The 25,948-nt window shown below is 43.9% G+C and overlaps 2 protein-coding genes across 4 annotated transcripts in view; both read right to left on the reverse strand.

The window, feature by feature from the left end:
* Positions 1–6,290, reverse strand: part of fmn2b (formin 2b) — a 104,769-nt gene extending 98,479 nt beyond the window's left edge. Inside the window, exons 1-3 of the mRNA XM_079492948.1 lie at positions 6,003–6,290; positions 2,112–4,881; positions 1,608–1,888 (exon numbers count right to left, since the gene is read on the reverse strand). Of these exons, the coding sequence (XP_079349074.1) occupies positions 1,608–1,888; positions 2,112–4,849 (3,019 nt within the window). The 5' untranslated portion in view covers positions 4,850–4,881; positions 6,003–6,290. The remainder of the gene's footprint in view (positions 1–1,607; positions 1,889–2,111; positions 4,882–6,002) is intronic.
* A 7,947-nt stretch (positions 6,291–14,237) lies between these two features.
* Positions 14,238–25,948, reverse strand: part of chrm3b (cholinergic receptor, muscarinic 3b) — a 118,902-nt gene continuing 107,191 nt past the window's right edge. For 2 of the 3 annotated variants that reach the window (XM_079492525.1, XM_079492524.1), the window contains 5 exons: positions 20,259–20,410; positions 19,436–19,611; positions 18,138–18,433; positions 16,875–17,647; positions 14,238–16,515 (listed from right to left, as the gene is read on the reverse strand). In XM_079492525.1, the coding sequence (XP_079348651.1) occupies positions 15,983–16,515; positions 16,875–17,647; positions 18,138–18,433; positions 19,436–19,611; positions 20,259–20,379 (1,899 nt within the window). In that variant the 5' untranslated portion in view covers positions 20,380–20,410 and the 3' untranslated portion in view covers positions 14,238–15,982. The remainder of the gene's footprint in view (positions 16,516–16,874; positions 17,648–18,137; positions 18,434–19,435; positions 19,612–20,258; positions 20,411–25,948) is intronic. The other variant, XM_079492526.1, reaches the window with a different exon arrangement.

Here is a 25,948-nt window from a genome sequence, read left to right on the forward strand (position 1 = left end):
ATACCTGCTATTTACTGAGCAAGTGAGCATGACACCGGCACACAACTAACTAAGTGTATATATATATATATATATATCAGGCTTGTTTCACGGAAGACATTGCTCAATAGTTAGACGTCCTCTGTGCCTCTGTTCATTCTGTGTCCCATCACTCCAGCTCTCTTTCCATCTATTGTACTGTATGGCTTTAATATCTATCTCCTTCCTTCTCTCTCTGACAATATTCACATGGTTCTATTCCTAACTGGTTTGTTAGCCTTCCATGATGTTTTTCTTGCCTCCTTTGCATTTCCTGCACCCCATGCCCCTTGTCTTTTGTCCCTCTTTCAGAAGTAAGTCGGCCACCGTTAACTCATGAGTCAGTGAGTCAATGCGTTTGTTTCTCTTTCTGTCCATGAGAGAGAAAAGCTGTTCTGTCTCGCTAAGTGAGAGAGCCTTTGAAACAAAACGGTGCGTTCTTTTTCAGCCAGTTCACGCTAAGCTCAATAAACGTCACTGCTGACTAATGTCGGCCGATTATACTCGCCATTAAAAGAGCCAGAAACTCGCCTCTGTTTTCACTTCTAACTTGTTATGGGCCGAGTTGGGTAAAGAAACTGCCAGATTCACTCTTGGTCAGAGTTGTGAAGTTATACAGTGTGTTTCTAAAACTGCAAGAAAGTAAAGAGAGCATAAAAAAGACGGAAAGACAGGGTTTCGTTCAGTTGTCAATCAAACAGCGGCAGTGGCAGCGGTGGCCGAACGGATTGAGGAGCGGTCTTGATACCGGAAGGTCGCCAGTTCGAATCAGCGGTCCGACACGTTAAAATGACCACCGCTGAAGTGCCCTTGAACAAGGCATTGAACCACTACGATGAAATGTTCTATGAGCAGGGCCTGGCTGGAAACAAGTTCTTGAGCTTAGCCCAGATACCCTGGGTAAATATAGTAATCATTTCATTTCATTTCAAACTGCAAAGTGGGCAATAATGAGACCAAGGCTACAAGCTACAAGTGTTACTTGCATAAATTGTGCTGTGCGTTTACCGTTTCAGTTTTACTGTTATGGCTCCACCTTGCACAGATGGTGTCCAGGTTGCGTTATAATGTCATGGTGCTGAGTAGGGGTGTAACGATATAGTAACTGCATCGAAAGATCGATTTTAATTTCAAGAATCGAAGTATATCGAAATGAAAACAGCAACATTGACTATGTATCGTGATACGTATCGTATCGCTGTTACAATGTATCGTTACACCCCTAGTGCTGAGTGCTGACCCCTTTTCACACATTGTAGTAAAAATGCCAGCCATTATCACCTTCACTTCAACTATGATGTGATGAACATGATGTTCCTCCAGCCTCCACCTCTCCAGTCCACTGGGGCTGACGTCACCTCAGTTTCAATTTAACCACATGAACCCAAGTGTCCCTATATATATATATATATATTTGGTATAGAGGGGAAAAAGGAGCTGACCTACATTTGTATAGAGCCCTGGGGGACCCCAGTCAACTACGTAAATAGGGTTTACGTAGTTTAGAGGCAGATTCCCAATAACCCCAATAAGTAAACTGCGTTGACATTTTGAGTCGAGTGAGCCGGGAGAGCGTACTCTCTACTCACCAGTGAAGACGTCTTGAAACGCACAGGAGGATCTCCTGGTGGCACTGATGGGCTGACTGCCTCCTCTCAAACGGTCCTGGGAGCCACCAAACCCGCCGCCAAGGAACTCCCTCGACTCTGCCCCTGACCATCCTCCGTCGTCGTCCTCCCTGTTGCGCCGCAGCCTCCTCTCCGGTTCCACCTCGTCCGTCCAGTCGGCAGAACGGCTTAGAGGCCGGGTCAGGGGCCCGCCGAGGCTCTGAGACCGCTGTCTCCGCGCCCGCCGATGTTCGGCGACAGTTCTGACGGATACACATTTTTTTTTGCTTCTTTACTAATTGCATTATGCAGTAAATGTGCATCACAGAAGAAAGTAGAGAATAAAACTGATTTAAATGATGATTTAAAAAAAAAGGTCAATCATTATCCCAACATGCCCTTTGCCTTCACAAATGTACACTTTAGGATTCAGTAAAAACGTTATTTTTGGAAATCAAATCTGAAAATATGTCTGTACACACTTACCTGTAAACCTGTTCGTGCACCCTGTGGCGGGAGCGGGGGCTCATGGAGGGAGAGAGCGAAGGGGAGTGCCCGGGTGAGCTCAGCTGCCGCGTGGTAGTCTTGATGTAGGTAGGGAATATGGGGGGGTAGGGTTTCACCGTGGGGCTAGAGGAAGATGTGGTGTTGGAGGCCGTGGAGGACAGGGCAGACTTGAGGAGGCGCGTGGCCAGCGTGGGGCTGTCCTGGGGCGGCCACTGGTTGAATGTCACGCTGTTTCTCCTGTGCTGGGGGACGGCGAAGGAGGCACTGGTGGCGCTCGAGTGGTCCGGTTCTGACTCAGCACTCAGACAGTCCTCCAGGGACTCAGCGCTGGTGCCATCGCCCAGCCTGCCCTCACCTTCTTCAGATGCGGCCTGTGAGATCACCTGCAGTCTTGGTTCATGACCCCCGGAACTCCCGCTGAGGCTGTCTGTAGAAGGAGCAGGAACTCCTCCCTCCGTCTCCCCCTCTTCTTCACCTCCTTTCTCCTCCTCCTCATCGGGGGGCTCCACGGCGCTCTCGAACGAGGCTGTGAGATCGGGGAAGCTGTTAGTGCTGGTCGTCTTGGCAACAGGACTAACAGCCACCACAACCCCATTGGTCACCGTGGCAATGGCCGTATGAGGAGGTGGTGGTGATGGGGGCCGTTGCAGCACCGGAGCATGCTGGTCCTTTGTCCCCGTGGTAACACAAAGAGAGGCCTCAGAAGTGTGCTCCTCGGGCCCTGCGTGCTCGCCCTTCTCCCTCGCTCCGTTTAGCTGCTTCACGCGTGCGTCCTCCTCCTCCCGCAGGACCGGGGCCAGGCCGTTCTGCCGAAACGAGCCGGAGAGCTGCCCCGTCTCCAGGAACGACAGTGCATCCGATCCCAGCTCTAGCTCTGGGGTCAGCGCCAGCGGCTCAGGAGGGGTCAACTTCAACCCTGCTGCTCCTCCCGTGATGGAGTCGACAATACCTCCCCCCTGCTGCTGGTGCTGAAGTCTGATGGCCAGCTGGATGTCCGCCAACAGGTCCTCATGGTCCGCTGCTGAGTGGAAGCTGTACATGTCCGTATCCGACCCCGAGCTGCCTCCCTTGTGACCTCCTGACTCGGCGGGGGATGTGGCGGTGGCTTCCACCGGCACCGGATGCTGCGGCCGGCCCTCGTCTCTTCTCAGCCGTCCTCCGTTCTGTTTCTCTCCGTCCGTCTTCTTCTGCCTCCTCGTCTGCTTGTCGGCCTCCGTGTCCGACTGGCCCAGCTCGTCTGCGGACAGATCCGGCGTCTTGGTCCCCACAGAATGCGTGCTGTCCAGCTCGTCGCGCTGAGAAGGCGCCAGGACATCCTCCTTGGAGCCGTTGGTGGAGGAACAGGCGCCTGCCTTCCCCTTGAGGTTGCTCTTTCGCTTCCGTATAGAGAAGACTGAAGACTTGGACTCAGACTTGTTCTTCTTCTTGGCCGGCAGTGGCCCGGCGTCGTCGCCTTTGCCCCCATGCTTACCGTGGGACTTCTTCCCTCCCTTCTTCATGCTCTCCATCGCACCATCTCTCCATCCCTCGTCTGGAGTAGCGCTGCTCCCGTCGCCCGACGCCGCTGCAGCGGCGGCTGCCGCCTTTCTTAGCTTAGCCTCCTGGTTGCCCATGTCGGCGGAGGATATGTGAGCGGTGCCTCCCCTTCCTCTCAGGCCATGGCTGGCCGATGTGCCGCTGTCTGGACAAGCTCGCAGGCGCTTGTGCCCGCAGAAGGCTGATTCGGCGTGCTCTAATCGCCGCTTCTGTGCACAGGAGTCAAGGAGGTGGGGGGGAGGATGATGAGGATGCTCTTGTTGTCGTTTGGCTTTGTGTGCAAAAGGCAGCAATTCTTGCTCTTCCCTGCTGTCGCTTTCCGGTGACGAGGGCCCGATCAGCAGTGATGGGGACGCTGATGCGTATGAGACGTACGGATGCTTGTTGTTTCTAAAGCTAAATGCTTTGGTTTTCCAACCCCTCTGAGCCCTGGTCTCTCTACTCCTCCTCCTCCTCCTCCTCCTCCACTGGTCTGTCTCGCTCTCCTCCCCTCCTCCTCCTGGAGGTGTGACGCAGGCTGCAGCGCGTGCCTGCGGGGCATGCTCAGTAGAGCTCTCCGGTAGACAGGGGCCGTGTGCGGCTGCGCACGCGACAGAGGGAGAGACTGAGGGGGGCTGGGATGACAGTGGCAGGGGCTGATGGTGGGGCGAGCTCCATCGGGAGGGCTGAGGCTCCGAGAAAAACATAGACATGCTTGCCATGGACTGACAGAGAGGAGAGAAGCCTGGCTGGTACTGTGGCTGAGGCTGAAAGGGAGACAGAGACTCAAAGGGAGAAAACAGGGGCTGATAGGAATAATGATTACCGCCGCTATTGTGATGCGTGTGTGGCTGTGGCAGGGGGTGGGGCTGGGGAGTGGGCGGCAAGGCGACCCAGGGGTGAGGGTGGCCCCAGGGGTGAGGGTGGGGGCTAGACAGCGGCTGTGGATCGTTCTCTTGGGAGTGCGTCTCAGTGCTGACATCCTCGGGAATGCTGCAGCTGTCGAGGATATGTTTCTTCACCGCATCTCCCATAAACCGCAGACTCTTGCTTACACCTCCCAGTGCACGTGTTGTGGTGTGGAAAGCCCCCTTTATCGCTCGATCTCTGAGGGATGCCCTGGGTATAAAAGGGCTATGGATGGAGGTCTCCTTCATCAAAGACCTGGGGGTCTTAGTCTCAATCGTATGAAACGCCTTCATCTTCTGACATCAGGGCAGAAGATCTGTCAAATCTATTATGGGAAGAGAATACTATACATTAACAGTTAACACTACAGTCATGTGACAGAAGCTGGTTGTTTAACCACTTTCACCCTGGGTCACTGGTGTCCCTATTTTGGGTCATTAATGGGCGATCTGCAATTACTGTATGAGCCAATCTACAAGCCAATCTACAATCTCACAATGTATCAAAACACGCTGTGAGTTTGAGAAGTGGCAAATACTAGGGCTGGATAAAGTGGATAAAGCTGTAGTCTCAGAGTGGTTAACAACAATGGAAGGTGTTGAAGGTCCATTAACTTGTTTGTGTTTTATTAAAAATTAAACCACATAAGCACATTGTTTTACCATGGCAACATCATTATCATGCTGCAAACAAAAGCAATGCTCTTAGAGATGCTGGTTAACTTTTAATCTAGGCATAATTTCAGAAATGTGCTTATTTAAAGTAGTGCTGATCGTGTTAATTTAGGCAAGGCATACATGTTTTTAAGGTTCTGTGTTGGCACTCAGAACTGCAGTTATTCCTGACTGAAAGGATTCCTCAAAGCAATACTGTATAGGCCTATATGCTGTCTACTATTTGTGTCTTTAAATGCTTTGATGAATTGAAAATGGAGGACCCTGATGTAAAAAAGTCTTGTTGTGTTTTTTCTGGTTTTATCCTCTTAGCAGTTGTTGTATTGACCTGTACCTTCCTTGGACTGTAGCCTACCCATTCTGCAATCTGTTAATACAGTTTTCAATTAATCTATCAAACAAGTAAACAACAAACATGTATTTAAAGTAGCCTACTACTAACTACTGCTACAATAATTGGTTACTGGCATTAGAAATATTACGCTTTCAATCGATAAGCTTTTGTTTTTAGTTGTTGACCTGGTGGACATATCATAACATAACATTCTCTATACATTTAAGACCAGACAATTCTAGGCTCAGTGGTTTAGTGTTTTGTTGTCAATTAATTAACAAATAAGCTGCCAGCTGTAGCTCCTTCGATAACTATGATAATGTAAACGCTTTCAGCTTCCAGCTCCATGACAAAAACATATCCAGAGTGCATACCGTCGCCTATCACGGATATTTTATTATTCAGTTTTGAAGTTTCTATAGTGTTGTTTTAGCTCACCATGTGTGTGTGTGGATATACTTGTCTTAACGGTTCGGTTCGTGGCGTTCATTGAGGGCACCTGTGTTCCCTGCAGTGCATCCGGGCTGTGCGACCAAATGTTTGAACCCCGTGTAGTTTGTTTATTTATTATCCATGTTACCCTGGACGTTAGGTCCGTGTTTATAGTCTGTCTCTGACAGGTTATTAACCTGTTGTGTAATTGCAATTATTTTTGTAATTAGTAGTCGCACGCAGTTCCAAGTAGGCCTGTATCTGTAGTTCTGTACAGCTCAGCTGCAGGAGAAAATGCTCATAATTTTGAAAGAAGAGCGCCATCTAGCGACAGCTAGACATAATGCATTCTGGTGCGTGGAAACCATACTCTATGGTGGAAACCCAACTGGCAAGTGGCACTAAGTGGCACTGCCGCACCTATGGAATAAATACTAATCTACTAACTATACTATATTATCACATAGTACCAACTACATGTTATTGTTCCTAAGCATTGGAGTGGATGGGGATAATCAAATATTTCAGTATTTTATTGTAAATTATTGGTACCGTTAAACTGCTTGGAAATAATTACAGAGGTACCTGTGTACATTAAGAACAATACATTTTAGTTGGTATGTGATAACAATTTGTTTAGATCTTTTTATTATTATTTTTGCATTGGAGTTGATGGGGATAATCAAATATTTCAATATTGTATTATAAATTATTGGTACCGTTAAACAACTTGGGAATAATCAGTAAGACGCCTGAGGGCGAGAAGCGACATGCACTGGCCATATGGAGCGTGTCTTGAGTGTACAGGGTTTGATAAGGTCAGATCAACATATGGAATGTCAGAACAGGTCAGCTCCATTTATGGAGATCTAAGGGTGGCAGCGGGGGCAGTGTCTTGAGTGTATAGGGTTTGATGAGGGCCCAGGTAGGGCTGGGCCTTAATTTTCGGACCTGTTCATTTTCGGACCTCTAGCTGGGCGCAGCTGCACAAATAACTTTGGGGCAGGCCTGTCTAGAGTTTAAATGACAGGTATCAGTCAAAAGGGAGACATCGAAGAGGAAGGATGGATGGGGAAGGATCAATATATGGTTCTGACATATATCCATAATACTAATATTGATGATAGCTGGGATCTCCATATATGGGCTTAATTGCGACATCAGGTCGCATTTACTATGACATCAGGGATCTCCATTTATTTATTTATTTATTTGACAGGGACAATGCTCATTAATCAACATTTAAGTTTTCACTTCCATGTAAATGCGCCAGAGTTAGCTAGCCATAAGCTAATTTACATCTGTAGTCCCTGAGCAGGCTCTTAAAATGGTAGTAAAACTAAGCATACAAAGACACATACAGTACAATACAATGCAATACGAGAACAATAAAACATTGCACAGGGGACAAAACAACCGCATCCCTGAGGATGTTACGTGTCACGAGACCTGGGCACCATACAGGTATGGGGATTTTGAGTCATACACTGAGAGGAAATGCACGATTCCATAGTTAACTAGTCACAGAGGTACATGTGCACATACCAACAATAACATGTAGTTGGTATGTGATAACAATTTGTTTATATCTTTTTGTTATTATCTTATATTTGCATTGAAGCGGATGGGGATAATCAAATACTTCAATATTTTATTAGAAATAATTGGTACAGTTAAACAACTTGGGAATAATCATTAAGGTACATGTGTACATTAGGAACAATAGCATGTAGTTGGTACTGTATGTGATAATAATTTGTTTAGATTTCCACCCGGGCAGGAAGCCATCACAAAAACTGGTAGAGGCCAAGTTCGTCTGGCATGGCCTAAAAAAGGATGTACGGGACTGGGTGACCACCTGCGTGGCGTGCCAACGCTCAAAAGTGCACCGCCACACCAAGGTCCCCTGGCACCGTTCCTGGTGCCAGAGTGGCGTTTTGACCACGTCAACGTGGATCTGGTGGGCCCTCTGCCTCCTTCCCATGGCTTCACCCACCTTCTCACCATGGTGGACTGGACGAATACGAGACATCTCACCCCGGTGAGTTGTCTTCACTTTTTGACATGTCGGGGTGAGATGTCCGGACAGCTCACCCCGGACAGCTCACCCCGGAAAGTGAAGACAGCTCACCCCGGAAAGTGAAGACATCTCACCCCGGTGAGATGTCTTTACTTTCCGGGGTGAGCTGTCTTCACTTTCTGACATTGCGGGGTGAGTTGTCTGTACTTTCCGTGGCACCCATTACAGTAGGCATAATTCAATTTCGGATCTAACTATCGGTTCCTACAGACGTGCGCAGTCACGGCTAATTATTTATTTATTTAACAGTAAAATCCGGTGAAACACTTGTAAGGAGTAGAGCGTCTCTCTCTCTCTCTCTCACAATGATGTCGAGGGGTGGCATAACCGCCTAAATCGGAAAGCACAGCGAGCAAACTTGCCGATTTATTTGCTCATTGATTTGCTGCACAAGGAAGCTACCTTGATCGACTTCCAGCTGCGTATGGTGTCAGAGAACAAGTTACGCCGCTACCAGCGAAAGCAGACCAAGGCTACACAGGGCAATCTGGCCCAGTTGTGGAAGGACTTGGAAAGGAACGATCTGACCATCATGGACATGCTAACTCTCGCTTCTGAAGTGAATGCCCCAGTGTGGAGATGAGCACACTGCACTGCACAACTTTTGACCAAAATGGGACAGCACACTGCACACTGCACTGCACACAGCACAACTTTTTTCTTTCTTTTTGTAGATATGACAACTTTTTAGTGCACAACTTTTGACCAAAATGGGACAGCACACTGCACACTGCACACAGCACAACTTTTTTCTTTCTTTTTGTAGATATGACAACTTTTAAGTGTTTTTGTAGCAAACTGATGTTTGTTTTGTTTTTTTATGACAACTTTTTACTATATTTTTTTGTTTACATTTTTTCTATATTTTTTTGTACAAACTGATGTTTTTCTAAACTTTTGATGTTTACCTTTTTTTTATATTTTTTGTACAAACTGCTGTTTGAACTTTGTTTACAATGTTTCTATATTTAAATAAACTACATTACATTTGACCGTACATTTGACTCTTGTGTTATATTCTTGTGAAATATTCAGTAAAGTATAGCTCAAAGGCTACATATTCAGTCAGACTTTTGGTGAGTTGTCCTGACAACTCACCCCTAAACGTGAAGACATCTCACCCCGAAAGTGGCCAAAAGTGAAGACATCTCACCCCGGAAAGTGAAGACATCTCACCCCTAAAAAAGCAGGGGTGAGATGTCTTCACGTTTAGGGGTGAGTTGTCTGGACAACTCACCAAAAGTGGCTTTAGGGGTGAGTTGTCTTGTTACCGTTTGGAATATCTTCTCAGAGACTTCCACCAAGAAGGCAGACTGGTATTTGCATTGGCTCTTCACATTGTTGTCAGTGAGGCATTCAATCAAACAGGACACTGTCATTTACTTAACAACCTGGACATTACAATCTGAGATCATTAATGATATCTCATGTTAATATATCCTTATGGACCGGGGGAGATATTATACTGTTGAGGCTCTGAGCCACTCTGCTATAGCCTGGCTAATAAGCCAGACTCAAATCACACTGTCGTGTGGTATCCGGCAGGCAATTTTCTTTTTGCCAACGGCTGATTCGGTCTGGCTTATTAGCCAGGCTAACTCTGCTATACACTCACCCCCCTAGCCTGATTATCAGACTGTAGCTTTCTTAGAGTGGGCGGGATCTTTGGGCTGGATCCAGGCTATCACCCCCCTATTGACCTCCTCCCACGGGGAAACCCGATCCGGGTCACGGCACCAATGTAACACCCAGGATTCGAACTCGGGTCTCCCGCGTGAAAGTCCAACATCTTAACCACTAGACCAAAGGGACGTCCCTATGGACTGGGATTTTGTCCAAACATCACGCAAATTGGTATACAGTCTCTAGAGCCATTCAAACGAAACTGGTCATTCAGATTTTTCAGACTCCATCTTGATTGGCTAATATTGGCTTCCAAAGTTCGCAGGCGTGCGCAGTTTCAAACAAAATGCCGCAAATCATGAACACATCGTGTGATTTACATTGTGCACGCATATTCCCACTAGGCCGACGAAGAAATGCCACTGGAACATTTTCAACTCAGCCTCATCACGCTATAACTGGCCGATTAGTGTTTTTACCTCTAACTGCACGGATCTGTGTAAAACTTTGTATTCACACTCCCTAGAGGCCAAGGAAAAACCTTTGCCTGGAATTTTTCACGCAAATCGGTACACATGCTCTCCATAGTCATGTTTGTTTGATTTCTCATAATCCATCCTGATTGGCTACGATTGGCTTCTAAAGTTTTCAGGAGTAGCCCGCTTTGTACAAATCGCCACAACTCCTTAACTCAGCGTCCGGTTGCGGTGAAACTGCATGCATATTTCCACTATAGGCTGAGGAAGAAATGCCACTTGACCGTTTTCAAACCAGCATCATTGTGGCGCTACAACAAGCCAAGTCGCGGCACGCACGCACGCACACACACACACACACACACACACACACACACACACACACACACACAAAACATGTTTATATTACTCCTAAACATTTTGCCAAACATCACACACACTCCGATCCTCACGGTGGAGACCTGTGCCCAGAACTTAGTCTCGTCTTTTGTGCTTGCGTATGGCCTTTGGATTGCCCCAATTATTTATAATTTGTTCTATCTATCTGGTCTGGTTTAGTCACAAGTTCTGCTATTGTCTCACTGTGGTATCTGTCTTCTGTGTAGTAGCTACAGAAATAACTCGGGGTGCTTGCATATGTGACCCCTCACAGTATTTTCAACCACAAGTCGGCTCTAATGAAACTCCACAATAGACCAAAATAGCTTTTTTTTGTGGTTTTCGTTTTTGCCACATCAACACAGTTGGAATGTTAAAGAATGTTTTTATTCCATCAGAAAGTTGTTTTAGTGTCATTAAGTCGTAGTAATTACATTGCAAAAATGTCTCTGTAATGAAAGATTATTTGCGTATTTGGGGGGTGTGAACATTCCTGCACGTATTTACATAGAGTTGTTTCGATTGGCCATACCTATGTATTGTTCTCCAGTTTCACGTAGCCGATCACCGCCCATAAGTACCATGTGTTCACGCTGTCAGTAAACACAACATCATTCTTGACTTGTTGTTTGTGATGGCTAGTAACTTTGAATCAGAACGCTTGCTTAACGCTTTAAATGGACATGCAGAAGGAAGTCTCCTGGAAGGATTTATTTTAGATTTCCTACACGGTGGCAGTGACTCGGATTTAGAGCTCACGGACGAATCTGACGCTGATGATGAAGACCCTATGGAGGTGGAATCCCTGTTGCAGCGGTTCATCGGTGGGGGCAGCGATGACGAGGAGTTGGACATTCGGGCCATACTAGAAAGCCGCATGCCCAAGACGGGCGTAAGAGACTAAGGATTCCCTCAAGAAAGCCTACGGGGTTGACCTGTGGATGTGGCCTACGAGGGGTGATGTTAATCTCCTTTTACGACGGTGATCACATTATTTTATAATCAAAATGTTTGATAATCAATGTGGAGATGAGCACACTGCACTGCACAACTTTTGACCAAAATGGGACAGCACACTGCACTGCACACAGCACAACTTTTTTCTTTCTTTTTGTAGATATGACAACTTTTTAGTGCACAACTTTTGACCAAAATGGGACAGCACACTGCACACAGCACAACTTTTTTCTTTCTTTTTGTAGATATGACAACTTTTAAGTGTTTTTGTAGCAAACTGATGTTTGTTTGTTTTTTTTATGACAACTTTTTACTATATTTTTTAGTTTACATTTTTTCTATACTTAACTTTTTTCTATATGTTTTTTGTACAAACTGATGTTTTTCTAAACTTTTGATGTTTACCTTTTTTTTATATTTTTTGTACAAACTGCTGTTTGAACTTTGTTTACAATGTTTCTATATTTAAATAAACTACATTACATTTGACCGTACATTTGACTCTTGTGTTATATTCTTGTGAAATATTCAGTAAAGTATAGCTCAAAGGCTACATATTCAGTCAGACTTTTGGTGAGTTGTCCTGTGTAGTGACTTTCTGGGGACATAATTCACCTTAAGAGAGTGGGCAGGGTTTTGGGGAGACAACAAGAACGTGGGGGTGTGTTGTTGTGTGTTGTGCTGTCAGTACGACCGAGTGTGTGAAATGAATGGGACGTGTCGTTCTGCACGCCCAAAGAGAGAATTAGCAATTCATTATTTCTTGCTATTCCTACACCCATCACAATTTGTATATAGCAATGCAATCATGTAATCTGCTTTTGTATTGTTTAAGTTGCCTGATGAAAGTGTAATCATACTTAATATTTAAATAAAATGATTCCAATTCCATGTAAAAGTTTGAGAGATATTTGAGATATCAAACATGGGATTGTATATTGGAGTTGTAAATTCCAATATAAAATGTAACATTTACATTCCAATATAAATGAAACTGGATAGGACTGACCTACAGTACTACAGTACAATCATTAACCACTTATTTGTCTCCCTCCCTGCTCTTCTACTGAGACATATTCTACTGATCCTGTGATAGAATCCGAGTCTGACCACTATAAAGAGTAGGCCTACTTAATTAAATATTTGAGGTATACCGATATGTTTACTTTACTGCAGTATTAACAATTTTCAGTACTTTTTTACTTCTACTCCACTACATCTCAGAGGCAAATATTGCCTCTGAGATAGTTTTTCTCCACTATAATTATTTTCTATTTTCAAAAGATTTTTTATACATTTTATACATTCTGCATACTGAATACTTTCTACTTTTGGTATACTATTACTTATACTATTTGATGTCAATACGTATTGACATCAACGTACGTTTAATTCCGGACTTTTACTTGTAAGAGAGTATTTCCACAGTAGCCTACCTTTTCCACCATTGGTACAGAGTGCATTTTTAATATCACATCGTTATTTTGTAGGTAAATTAGCAATTAGTTATTGGAACCTTGTGTGTCTTGTGTCTTGTGTTGAAAGAGTGGGAAATTAAGGGGAAAGGAGATCCAAATAGCCAAAACACCACACAGTAATAATGAGAATAAATTAGACTTCACAATTTGACATTTATTTATTCCTCCTTTAATACACAACACTTCTAAAAAATAAAAATAAAACTCCCCTTGTTCTGTCAACAGTAAAACCATAATTCTATCATGCAGTCTGTGTCCGCTATGTGATAAACCAATACAAACAAACTGAACCTGCCTTTAGAAACGCAAAGTTAACCATACATGTGTCAAAAATATAAGATTTTAAAATTAAAATTGCCAAACTCAAAGCTGAGGAGGCTGAGAACTAGTTTATGAGAACAATAAATCAGTATTGTTTATAACCTACCGTACATATAAATATAATTTTAAGGTGTGTGTGTGTGTGTGTGTGTGTGTGTGTGTGTCTCCTTTGTGCATAATTTGTTCTGGACCCAAATCATATCAATGCACTTCATGTTTCAAAAAATGTAATAAACCACCAGGTTACGTTACGTTTCTCTAGGCGTAACCACCTCGGTTACGTTTTATGTATTTTGGACGGCGTCCAAAATACAGAAAAAGGTAACAGAGGGTCCCGAAAGGGGCTACAGGTTCTCAAGTCATTGTAAATACCTGAATATCAGAAATCTATCTGGGTTTGTATTTTTATTTTGTTGCCACTTGATGGCGCCATCCTACCATCATTGTTTCCACAGAGCAAAGCTCTGTTTAATTGATCTCAATATTAAATTCTAACATTTTTTTCTTGTTTCAACATTTCAATATGCCTTCATCCCTGGATAAAATGATATTCAAGGCTATACGTTTTTATTGCAATTCAAACTCGTCTGCGTACATGTGAAACCTTCAAAGACACATCATCAATTCTTTTTTTAAGACAATAATCTTCTATTGAAACACTGAGTCGCACACATGATAAACACATCAATTCAAAGTGCACACACTTTATTAAACATTTTTTTAATAACATGTACTATACTTATAAGTACAAACTCCCTCTGTAAAAGGATTGAATTGGTCCTCATCACAATGTCAGTGCTCACAACACCTATACAGTAGATGAGCATTCATTTCAAAATTGTTCTAAAATAGCAAAGAATAGCAGCTCTACAAGCTATAACAGCCGAGCTTGTAAACCTGCTACTTTCATGTGGTGCCATCGTCGTACAACGAAGTATAAAATAGGGTCGGTCATATGGACAGTTGTGTGATGTCACAGGGCAGAGGGGCCATCCAGGTCGAGTTATCTACTGCATGAGGGATGTTTGCCTTTTGTTCAATTAGGCAAAATCAACAGAGCGCGAAAATGGAAAGGACTTAAAGAAGCACTGGGGACCTGTAGCTGCAAAGACCGTATAAGACCATTATGATGGTCCTCATGTGTAAAAAAAATAACAGCACATGGGTAGCCTGGGTTCCAGCATGAATCGCTGCATTCCATAATTCTGAATTGTCACTCGCCAAGTGACATTTTCAGATCCACGGAACGCAGCAAATCAGGCTGGAACCCAGGCTAGCACATGGGCCCTTTGTGTGCAGATCTATACGCACATGCACCCCCCCACTTGACAGCAATGTAACAAATGAATATTTCACAAACTGGGCTTAATAACACAAATTTACCATACTTTAAATAGCCCTTTCATAAACTAAACGCTATACGCCCATAGTGATAAATCGTTGTTTTTCATCAATTCTGTCCCTTCATCACTGTTGGGATGAAGTACAGCGTGTGACATAAGGATGGGTTGGAATCATCTGAGGGGTTTTAAAAGTTGAATCCCTGACCTTTAGAGCAGAAATTTTCAACCTACAAACCATACAAGACTTAATCCTCTCCCTCTGTATCGCTTGTAGAAAAAGTCGGAGAACCACTGCTCCGCTGTGTAATCCTCAGATCAGAAACGAGCAGAGCAGATCTGCACTATGTTGACAGTATAATGATATTCTCATGTTTAGAAGACTCCCCACTTTCCATTGATTTCACGCGGCTGGCTTTCTTCTTTATAATAGTGGATGTGTAACAGTAACAACAGTTCTCATGGAAATCTCACTGATGTGTTGAAGTGACAGAAGAATATTTAATGAGAAAGAGTCAGTCAGAAATTCAGGCTTGCTTTTTTTTAAACTGTCCTAATAATGACTTACAATATCACCCATACACAGATACAATACGATTATTTTGTTCATAGTTCTGTATAAACACAAATATACACTTTGAGACAAATTCTTCTTATAGTGCTATTACCAACCAACCCCATCCTGACACTGAAGTGCTGTCAGAAAATTTGTATTCACCATGAGGGATTTTCTTTAGTTCCCTCGCCGTCATCTCTCAGTTCATTTCCACTTGACCTTTAAGGTGAGCTTGGATCAAATCAGTTCCGCAAGCTCAGCTAATTAAAAAAATCCCGAGGCGTCACAACGTTTGCTGAAAGTGGGATTGTGTGAACTCAACTCAATATGCCGCAGTTAAAGTCTACGGCTACGCATTCATTTTCAGTGTAGACCTCTTTGATTACGTTGAGCATAACACGATAAGGCTCCTGTAACTGTAAAGACAGTCATTTTCACTGACTGACAAAAGGCACCCTATCATAAGACCTTTCAAGACAAGGACAAGACAAGAGTCTGAAACACGATGGGTGACACCAAACTCAGACTAATAAAAGCTCTGCCCAATCCTCTTTTATGTCCTCATGACAACATCCTGAAAGGCTATCACACTATTTAGGGGTTCTTTCCATTCACTGCAGCTCAGCATCCTTTTCCTGAATAAACATACAGTATAGGCTACTGTACTTCCAGCATTTCCTGCAAACGCAAGAAGAGCCTAGCATACTACGAGCTCCACACAGTTCTGATCAGGAAATAATCCACTTTTAAAAGCATAAATCCATCGCATGATCTCCCCTACAGCGGATCCTTCTTGCGGAAGGCCACGGCCTGCCTCTGCTGGAACTGAGAGTTGCTGTTCTTCTTCTTGTTCTTGTCCCACTGGCACATCAGGATGTCCCGGAAGGTGTTGCGGAAGTTCTGGTTGCACAGGGCGTAGCACATGGGGTTGACGGTGCTGTTGACGTAGCACAGCCAGTAGCCCAGCATCCACAGCTTGGCGGGTATGCAGTCCTGGCAGAAGGCATTAACCAGCACCATGATGTTGTACGGCGTCCACGTGATGATGAACGCCAGCAGGATGGCGCTGAGCGTTTGCGCCGCCTTCTTCTCGTTGACCTTCTTCTCATTGACCTTCTTCTTGTTGACGGCGTGCGTCTTGGTCTTGTAGGCGAGGCGCTTGGCCGCGGCGACGTCCGGGGTGGCCGCGGCGGCCTCGGAGGAGGCTGCTGAAGAGGCGGTGATGTTCAGTTTGGACTCCGTTGGATTTTTTCTGGACGGCGACGGGCCTTTGTCCTTGTTTCTCTTCACCTTTCCGGACTTTTTTCCATCTAGAAACAGGCAGACAGACAGACATATAAATAGGTATTTTTTTTTTTACATATCACAGTGGTTCTCAAAGACCCCCAGGTGTCCTTGAGGTTGTTCCCAGGGGTCCCCAGTTAAAATTATTGATATTAAGAACCAAATGGACCCTTACAGGCCTTTAACTCTTAGAGTGTTCCATTTGTACATTCTCAGAGTTAAAATAAACTAAGGATTTTACAATGTAAATTGGGGTTCCATAAATACAAATGGTGTCAAATGGGGGTCCTTGAAGGTTTGAGAACCACTGACATAATATGACCTTCTGGCTTCTGCACACAATATTACACAGATAGGGCATTATTATCTGTATTATTCTTTCAACCTATAGACAGCCGTAATGGGTCTTCTTCCGTTACATCCAGCTGTGGCTCATCTCCCGACCTTTGACCTTTCCCACTGATCGAGTAGATGGCCTTGGTGGACCCTTCACCTTCATCCTCCGACTCCAGCTGGTCCATGGAGGCGCCCGTTTCATTGTTGTTCCAACTGTCGCTGCTGCTGTGCTCTGCCTCTCCGACGGTCGTTGTCACCGTGGTAACGGACCTCTTGGACGAATGCCGGCCTGGCAGCAGCGACGAGAGGCGGAGCCAGAGGCCTCCCCACCTTCCCCCACGACCTCCGCCCACCAGCTCCTCTTTGGACTTCCCCGCGGCCGCCTGGCTTAGTTCGTAGCTGCTGCAGCGGCGGGGGCTGGCGGCCTGGGGGAGCATGGCCGAAGACTCCCCCTGACTACCTCCGCTGGCTTGTTTCTGACACTGGTTTCGGTTACTGCTCGGCGCCGATGCCCGGAGTCCCGCCAAGTCTTTGGAGCGGTTCTGTGTCTGCTGGTATATCTTCCAGAATAAAACGGTCATAATGGTCACCGGCAGGTAGAAGGCTGCAATGGCCGTGCAGAACGTGATGATGGGCTCCGACAGGAACTGGATGTAGCAGTCGTCGGGCGGCACCGTCCGCTTGCCCACAAAGTACTGCCAGAACAGGATGGCGGGGGCCCAGAGGATGAACGAGATGGACCAGGCCAAAGAAATCATAATCATGGCCCGTTTGGTTGTCCGTTTGGCGCGGTAGGTCAACGGCCTGGTCACAGAGAAGTATCTAAGGAGACAAGACAGTGATGGGATACGTCGGAATGAGCAGGTCTGAAAACCCATAGGCAGCCAATGTTATTGCTATAAATAATAATAAAAGAGTTAAAACCACCAGATGGCAAAGACACTAATTCATGAATACATTAATTATGAATTTGTACAGTATACATTAAAAAGGTTACTAATCTTTGTCTTAACCTATTTTGACCTGAGATCAGATTCTAAAAATGTCTTCTACATCCTGACAGTTTTCTGAAAAAGCTATGTTTCTATGTCAGTCGTTCTTCGATTTTTCAAAAATAGCAGACCTACAAGCTCGTAGCGCGCCACTCGGTGGCGCGCCAAATAATGTCATCAAACGGGCCGGGGGCCGGGGGCCGGGGGCCCGTGGCGTGGCCTAATGCAAATCAAACTGGGGGTCCTTGAAACAGTTTGATTATCACTGTTACAGAGCAAACAATGATGCAGTCGACAAGCAGCAGAGTAAAAAAGAATACCTGTCGAAGCTGATGACCAGCAGGTTCATCACCGAGGCGTTACTGGCCACATAATCAATAGCCAGCCACAGGTCGCACACCACAGGGCCCAGCGCCCACTGGTCCATGATGATGTAGGTGGTGTACAGGTTCATGGACAGCGTGCCGATGGTCAGGTCGGCAAACGCCAGGCTGAGCAGGTAGTAGTTGTTGACGGTCTTCAGTGCCTTGTTGACCTTGAACGACACCAAGACGAGGATGTTGCCGACGATGGTGACCAGGGAGAGAGAGCCGGTGAGGAAGATAATGATTATCACCTGAGTAGGGGAGAAGAAAAAGAAAGTAGTGTATACGCAATAGCATCTGGAAATTAATATTTTAAGACATGGTCAAAATTGAAGTGCAATATCGCCCCTGGTCAAGAAGGGCATGTCTTGACTGAGTGGATGAAATTTGGTGGGAGGTGCAGGTTTAAATCACACCTGATAGGACATACACATTATGAATTTAAGCTTTAAAGCACTTTCTGATTAAAGGGGAAAACCACCCATTTTCAACATTTTACTATGTCATTAATATACCTTAGAGCTGTTGTGTGGAAATAATAAAAAAGTCCCCCCATTCTGTGTTTCCTAGAACTGTAATTATGAAAAAACTCATTAACATGGTGAAACACATCTTGATGACATCATCAAGATGTGTTTCACCATGTTAATGATTTTTTTCAGACCTCTAGTTCTAGGAAACACAGAATGGGGGAACTTTTGTATTATTTCCACACAACAGCTCTAAGGTACATTAATGACATAGTAAAATGTTGAAAATGAGTGGAATGCCCCTTTAAGTTGTTTCAAAGCAGCATGGTAGTCTTACTGTTACCTGCCATATAGTGTGATGAAGTTGTTTCAAAGCAGCATGGTAGTCTTAATGTTACCTGCCATATAGTGTGATGAAGTTGTTTCAAAGCAGCATGGTAGTCTTACTGTTACCTGCCATATAGTGTGATGAAGTTGTTTCAAAGCAGCATGGTAGTCTTACTGTTACCTGCCATATAGTGTGATGAAGTTGTTTCAAAGCAGCATGGTAGTCTTACTGTTACCTGCCATATAGTGTGATGAAGTTGTTTCAAAGCAGCATGGTAGTCTTACTGTTACCTGCCATATAGTGTGATGAAGTTGTTTCAAAGCAGCATGGTAGTCTTACTGTTACCTGCCATATAGTGTGATGAAGTTGTTTCAAAGCAGCATGGTAGTCTTACTGTTACCTGCCATATAGTGTGATGAAGTTGTTTCAAAGCAGCATGGTAGTCTTACTGTTACCTGCCATATAGTGTGCCCTCCCAAAGGGTCGTACTCCTTTGTTGGGGGCATCAGAGTCCCGTTGACTGGCGATATCGTAAAGTTCCCTCGCTGACCTGGTAGTACATGGCTGTCATTGTACTGCTGCCATCCACCTGTACTGCTGGATAGGATGGCAGACTCCTGGAAAGGGCTGCCTAAAGTTGTGAACGAAATTCAGATAATAAATGAAACAGGAAAATCAACCACCTTTAATAATGGCAATCGTGTTCTCATAGATTCAACGTGTTTAAATTAAATATGCAGACATATTGCAGAAAATATCCATCAAATACGCAATCCTATTAGCAGCTATGTTTACATGTTTGGGTATATTGTGTTTTTAAGTGTAGAGATACACTGTAGTGATAAGTGTTCTATACACAGTAAAATGTAACTCATCAACTCAATAAATACATTGCAGAGGCAAGGAAGCAACCAGGTGCTCAACGGAGACGTGCAGGTAGATACAAAATGTAAAAATAGTAAAACTTTATTAAACCAACATGTTTCGACCTATACCGGTCTTCATCAGGGCTGAATGAACGCTGCAGGTATAGGTCGAAACATGTTGGTTTAATAAAGGTTTTCCTCCTTTTGAACTGTTTTGTGTGCCCGGATCTCTGCCTTTTTTCAATAAATACATTGTTGGGAGAAAGAAAATTACTTATACATTTGTAACTCTACAATGTGTAAATGGAAACAATCAGTCCTCAGCCAATGTTAAATTAATACTGAAGATTTTACTGTGGCACTTCTCTCAACATAATTGAATCCTAGGTAGAGATTTCCTTTTCCTTTGTACCTAAGATGGCAGACTCCGGGTGGTTGCCCACAGCTAAGATGGCAGTGTCAGGGTGAACTCTCATTCCAGGAGAGCTGTTGGAGAGGAAAAGGCCAGGCTCAGAGCTGGAGTTGAGGCTCATGGTGGCCAAAAGGCATAGTCCAGGAAGATATCTGAGGAGAGGAGAGGAGAGGAGACGAGACGAGACGAGAAAAGGAGAGGAGAGGAGAGGAGAGGAGAGGAGAGGAGAGGAGAGGAGAGGAGACAAGAGGAGACAAGAGGAGAGGAGACAAGACGAGATGAGATGAGACAAGAGGATAATTTAGGGAATACAATGGGATTTGTACATCTTCGTTCATGTGGATCGGACGTACACATTTTGTTTGACATTATGTAAAGCTTGTGCTGCAAAGCCAACGCATTTTCCAGACATACTATCGTTCAAAAGTTTGACAGCGGAGCACTCAAGGGGTGCTGTGTTTAAACTGTGAGCACTGACACCCCGTGTTCCTTCATGTGTGACCATTCCTCTTGAAAACAGTGAGCTTAGCGTGTGCTTATATTTCCACACATCAGCACAGAATTAATTCACACAGTAATAATTCATGGACAAAGGTAGGCTACAGTATTAGACATGAACCTGTGCAGAATATGATTCACCATAAGCGTTTAAAATTGATATTTTCTATGCATCTTATTTGCAAAATAGACAAATGCAAATGGATGTAAATGTAAATGTAGAAATGTAGAAGTAGGACCCATGCACAGTTCACACAGCAACTTCAAAGCAACTTAAAGTGTGCTATAATTAATGCACATAATTTACCTTACCACTTGTTATTTTTCATTATTTGTTTTGTAATTGTCATTGCTTCTACTGCACAACTTTGAGGAACCAAACCAAAGCATTTTCCTCTGTGTACTGGTGTGTAACAAGTGTTGGAGTTGGCACATTAGAGTTTGGAGTTAGTGTTATGGACGTACAGTTAAGTAACATATAATAAACACACAAGTCCACTCTGTCAAGTTAGAGAATTACCTTATGGCTAACCTTAAACCACCCATGGATTGTACCATTTCCTTGTGTCCGGTTAAATAAACATACCTGGAGAATAGGCAGATGACAGACTTTAATACAGTATTGGAAAAGTAAATTGGACTTATACAGTAGGTAAATCCTGAATCCATGGTTCGTAGTACTGCAGGAACAGATTATTTTATGCACTTTGCGTAAAATTAACATACCACAGAACATCTCTCTCTCAGCTGACAAAATTATACGTATTACAAGGGACAGACATTTCCTCCTCGAGTCTAGCAATAGCTTGACATGTTTCCATATGTCAACAATGCAATCTTTTCTGATAAGAAAATGAATTATGTCCACAGCAAGAAGCGAGTAACAAGTGAGGTTCCTAGAAATGTTGACTGGATTAATACAAAAATATCACATTTCTTTCATGTCTTTCAAGTAAGAAAGACATTTCTTTCATCATGAACCTCATATTGGACTATGGTTTATTAAATTAATAAACCATAGTTTATTAAGTCCAGTCCTACAAGCAAGTCGTTCCCTGCTTTTAAAGGTAAGTGTAATGAGTTTGCATGCTTTTTTGATACATTTGTAACATTAGAGCTGATATTATGAATGGTGCTGCTAGCACAAACCCTCAGAAAGCAGCTAATGGTTCCAGGGTAGATCTCTCCAGGGGGAGCCTATTGTCATTCTGCGCAATTGATGAAGACGAACTCTGCAAAACCATATCACAGATGACATCATCCTCCTGTTCATTAGATACAATTCCCACCACCTTTCTCAGAGGTTTTAGACAGTGTGAGATATCCTAAAAATTGTAAACAGCTCTCTACAATCAGGCGTCTTTCCAGACTCACTGAAGATGGCTGTAGTTAGGCCCCTACTCAAGAAACACAATCTTGATCCCTCTGTGTTGGGTAACTATCGACCTATTTCTAATCTGCCCTTTCTCGGCAAGGTTTTAGAAAAAATTATCTTTCATCAATTGGATGTGTTTCTAAAGAACAAATTGCATAACAAATTCCAATCTGGCTTTAGGAAAGGTCACAGCACAGAAACAGCACTTGTAAAAGTAATTAATGATCTTAGGGTGTCTGCTGACAAGAAAATGTATCCGTTCTCTTACTTCTTGATCTAACGGCTGCATTTGCCACGATTGATCATTCAATTTTAATACAACCTTGACCTGTCTGTCTAGCATCAAATGCTGGATGAGAGATTTTAAAATTATTTTACTTGTTTATAAAGCTCTCAATGGTCTCGCACCTTCCTACCTACATGACTGCCTGCCTAAATATGTCCCAAACCGCCCCCTAAGGTCTTCCACTGCTGGCCTGCTCGCTGTGCCTAAAAAAATGGCAACTAAAAAACACGGTGAAGCGGCTTTCTGCTTCTACGAGCCGACGGCGTGGAACAAACTCCCATACCTTTGACAGGCAGCCTCTGTAGATATTTTTAAAGCACAGCTCAAGACCTACTTCTACACTCTTGGTTTTCATTGATATTTTAAATTCCTCGTTATTCATGTCCTCACTGTATTGCATTACTGCTATTATTTTAATGTTTTATGCCTTGATTTTCTTTTCTTTTCTGTCTTTTTTTCTCCATTGCTCTGTAAAGCACTTTGAGCTGCATTTCATGTCATGAAAGGTGCTATACAAATACAGTTGTATTAGTATTATTAAAACCACTTTCAATTCAAACAATCACACACACACACACAAAGGTTTAGTATTTGGCCGGGAATGGGTCCATGATCAGTCTCACATCATATCCTCTCTTCTGGTGAGACTGCTGACTCTGAAGCAGCGGGGCTGCCAAATGGAACTATAAATAGAAGGAGCATATACGTCAAGTGACAGGGCTCAAGTGTGCCAGGTTTACATAAAAGATATCAAAGTCATTCCTCTATTGTGCAGGGGGAGGGCAGAGTGAGGGAGTTAGGCGGAGAGAGAGAGAGAGAGAGAGAGAGAGAGAGAGAGAGAGATAGAGAAATGGGTTTGGAATGCACTGACTGGAGAGACCAAGACCAAGTGAGCAAGATGTGTGTGTGTGTGTGTGTGTGTGTGTGTGTGTGTGTGTGTGTGTGTGTGTGTGTGTGTGTGTGTGTGTGGGGGGGGGTTAAAGATGAATGAATAAATAAAAGCAAGTGTGGGTGATGTACCATTTCCTTGTGTCCGGTTAAATAAACATACCGGGAAGTCTCCTTTCATAGTGAATGAGACAAGTGAAAATGTGTGTGTGTGTGTGTGTGTGTGTGTGTGTGTGTGTGTGTGTGTGTGTGTGTGTGTGTGGCTTTAGGGAGCCTTTATCTTTAACTGAGCTGTACATACACTGTACATTTGTAAATGTATTAAATCCCATGCTGCGTTTTTTTATATATATATCTTGGGTATCCTGGATTTCTTACGTTCCATATTATTTTCTTTTATAATTTTTCTTTATACATTTTTCTTTTGCAACACACATAATGACAAACTGTCACAAATAATAAATCATCACCTACTATAAGAACATCACACATAACGCATGACCCCCACCTGTGGCAGTATGTCATTTCAACACCAAGTAAATATTTAGCAATTTTAAGAAGAAAATTCCATATTGCTACACTTGGTCACTACACTATCGATAAATGTGTGTATTTCATGTCAAGGTACGGGTTTGTCCATATTTGTTCAAATATATATATATCCATCCACGTATTGCCCCCCCCCCCCCCCCAGTATGATGTAAGAACAAAATGGCTCATAACAACACATACCTGATTAGCGGCAGGTGGATGCGAGTATAAATAAATTATAATACATTATTTATGAATATTATGCAGAAGAGAAGAGAAGAGAAGAGAAGAGAAGAGAAGAGAAGAGAAGAGAAGAGAAGAGAAGAGTTTAATTCAAGTGTCAGTCAAAGTTTCTATCCTGTGTTGGGACCTGGCTTTCCTTTTTGAGTTCCATAGCCTATCAATGATATATTATATTATAAACGCAGCTCATTAATTTGCCATGGATCACACTAGGGGCTGGTTATAGCGAGCTTCGGCCTTTATAGACCCTGACCTCTGGCTGCTGCCCTAGTGCAGTGGCTTTCAACCTTTTTCATATCAAGGTCCATTATTTATTCGACATTTGAGCCACAGACCACCATTCGATGAGATTTAGCCTGTCAGACCCCAAACTTAGAATATTTTATTGTTGGATAATATATATTTTTTTTTTGTTTTTTTGTTTTGTGGCTTTCACCTTTATTTTTTTATATTTTTTATGGAGGGACAGACAGTAGGCTGACAGGAAATGGGGAGAGAGATGGGGGAGTGACATGCAGTAAAGGCTGTCGGGATCGGGAGTCGAACCCGCGGCACACTGCCAGACTGGATCACCAGCCAAGGTGCCTGGACCGCTGAGCCACGGCCCAGGCCTGTTGGATAATATTTAGTTCACATTTCCATGCTGAATTGACGTTGGTACCATAAGGAGAGATAACAGGGAAGCGTTGATGAAAATAATTATTCTACATGCTCTAATAATGTAAACTAAGTAGTGCAGATGTTTAACAATAATTTAACTCTTGAGAGCATACAATGGAATGGATGGTTTCATTTTACACTCTCAAGAGTTAAAGATCTATAAGGGTCCATATGGTTACCAACTATCCATCATGTAGCTGGGGACCACCGGGAACCCTCTCAAAGACCACTGGTGGTCCCCGGACCACTGGTTGAAAACCACTGCCATAGAGGTTGTTTTTTGTTTAATGCAAGCTTTGCATGAAAAACCTGTATCTTAGTCATTCAAGGTCTTGCAGAAAGGAAAACCGGTAGCCGCAGGTGTAAATGTAAAGGGAAAATGTCCATCAAATGCTACATTCCAGGTAATGAGTTTGGCTTTTGGCTGTGTGTGTGTGTGTGTGTGTGTGTGTGTGTGTGTGTGTGTGTGTGTGTGTGTGTGTGTGTGTGTGTGTGTGTGTGTGTGTGTGTGTGTGTGTGTGTGTGTGTGTGTGTGTGTGGTGTGTGTGTTCGCGTAAAGTCGCGTGCGTGCGTGCGTGCGTGCGTGCGTGCGTGCGTGCGTGCGTGCGTTGACTTTACTTTTTTCTTTAAGGCTCTGAAAATAACATCTATGACCAGGACTACGTTAGCCAGGATTTTAGAAATACTGAGGTTGTGACTGGTATATGCAAATTATGCATGTGCATAAATATGTATCCAAAGTGCTTTACAATATGCATTACATTGGCACAAACATACTGTACACACACCGATGCCAGAGGAAATCATGCAAGGCACCGACCTCCTCATTGGGCGCATTTAGGGATTCAGTGTCTTTCTCAAGGACACTTCAACACTAATCCAGGCAGAGCCAGGGATCAAAGCGGCCGCTCCTGAGCCACTGCCGCATCTATTTAGTTGTGAATACACACTGTAGTAAATGGTAAATGGTGCATTTATATAGCGCCTTTATCCAAGGAGCTTTACATAGATTGTGCATTACATTCACCCATTCACACACACATTCATACACCGATTGCGGCGGAAGCCATGCAAGGTACCAACCAGCACATCGGGAGCAATTTGGGGTTCAGTGTCTTGCACAAGGACACTTCGACATGTAGCCAGGAGGAGCCGGGATTCGAACCGCCGACCCATGGATCATTGGACGACCTGCTCTACCTCTTGAGC

Source organism: Electrona antarctica, assembly GCF_951216825.1.
Source record: "Electrona antarctica genome assembly, chromosome: 22".
Lineage (NCBI taxonomy): Eukaryota > Metazoa > Chordata > Actinopteri > Myctophiformes > Myctophidae > Electrona > Electrona antarctica.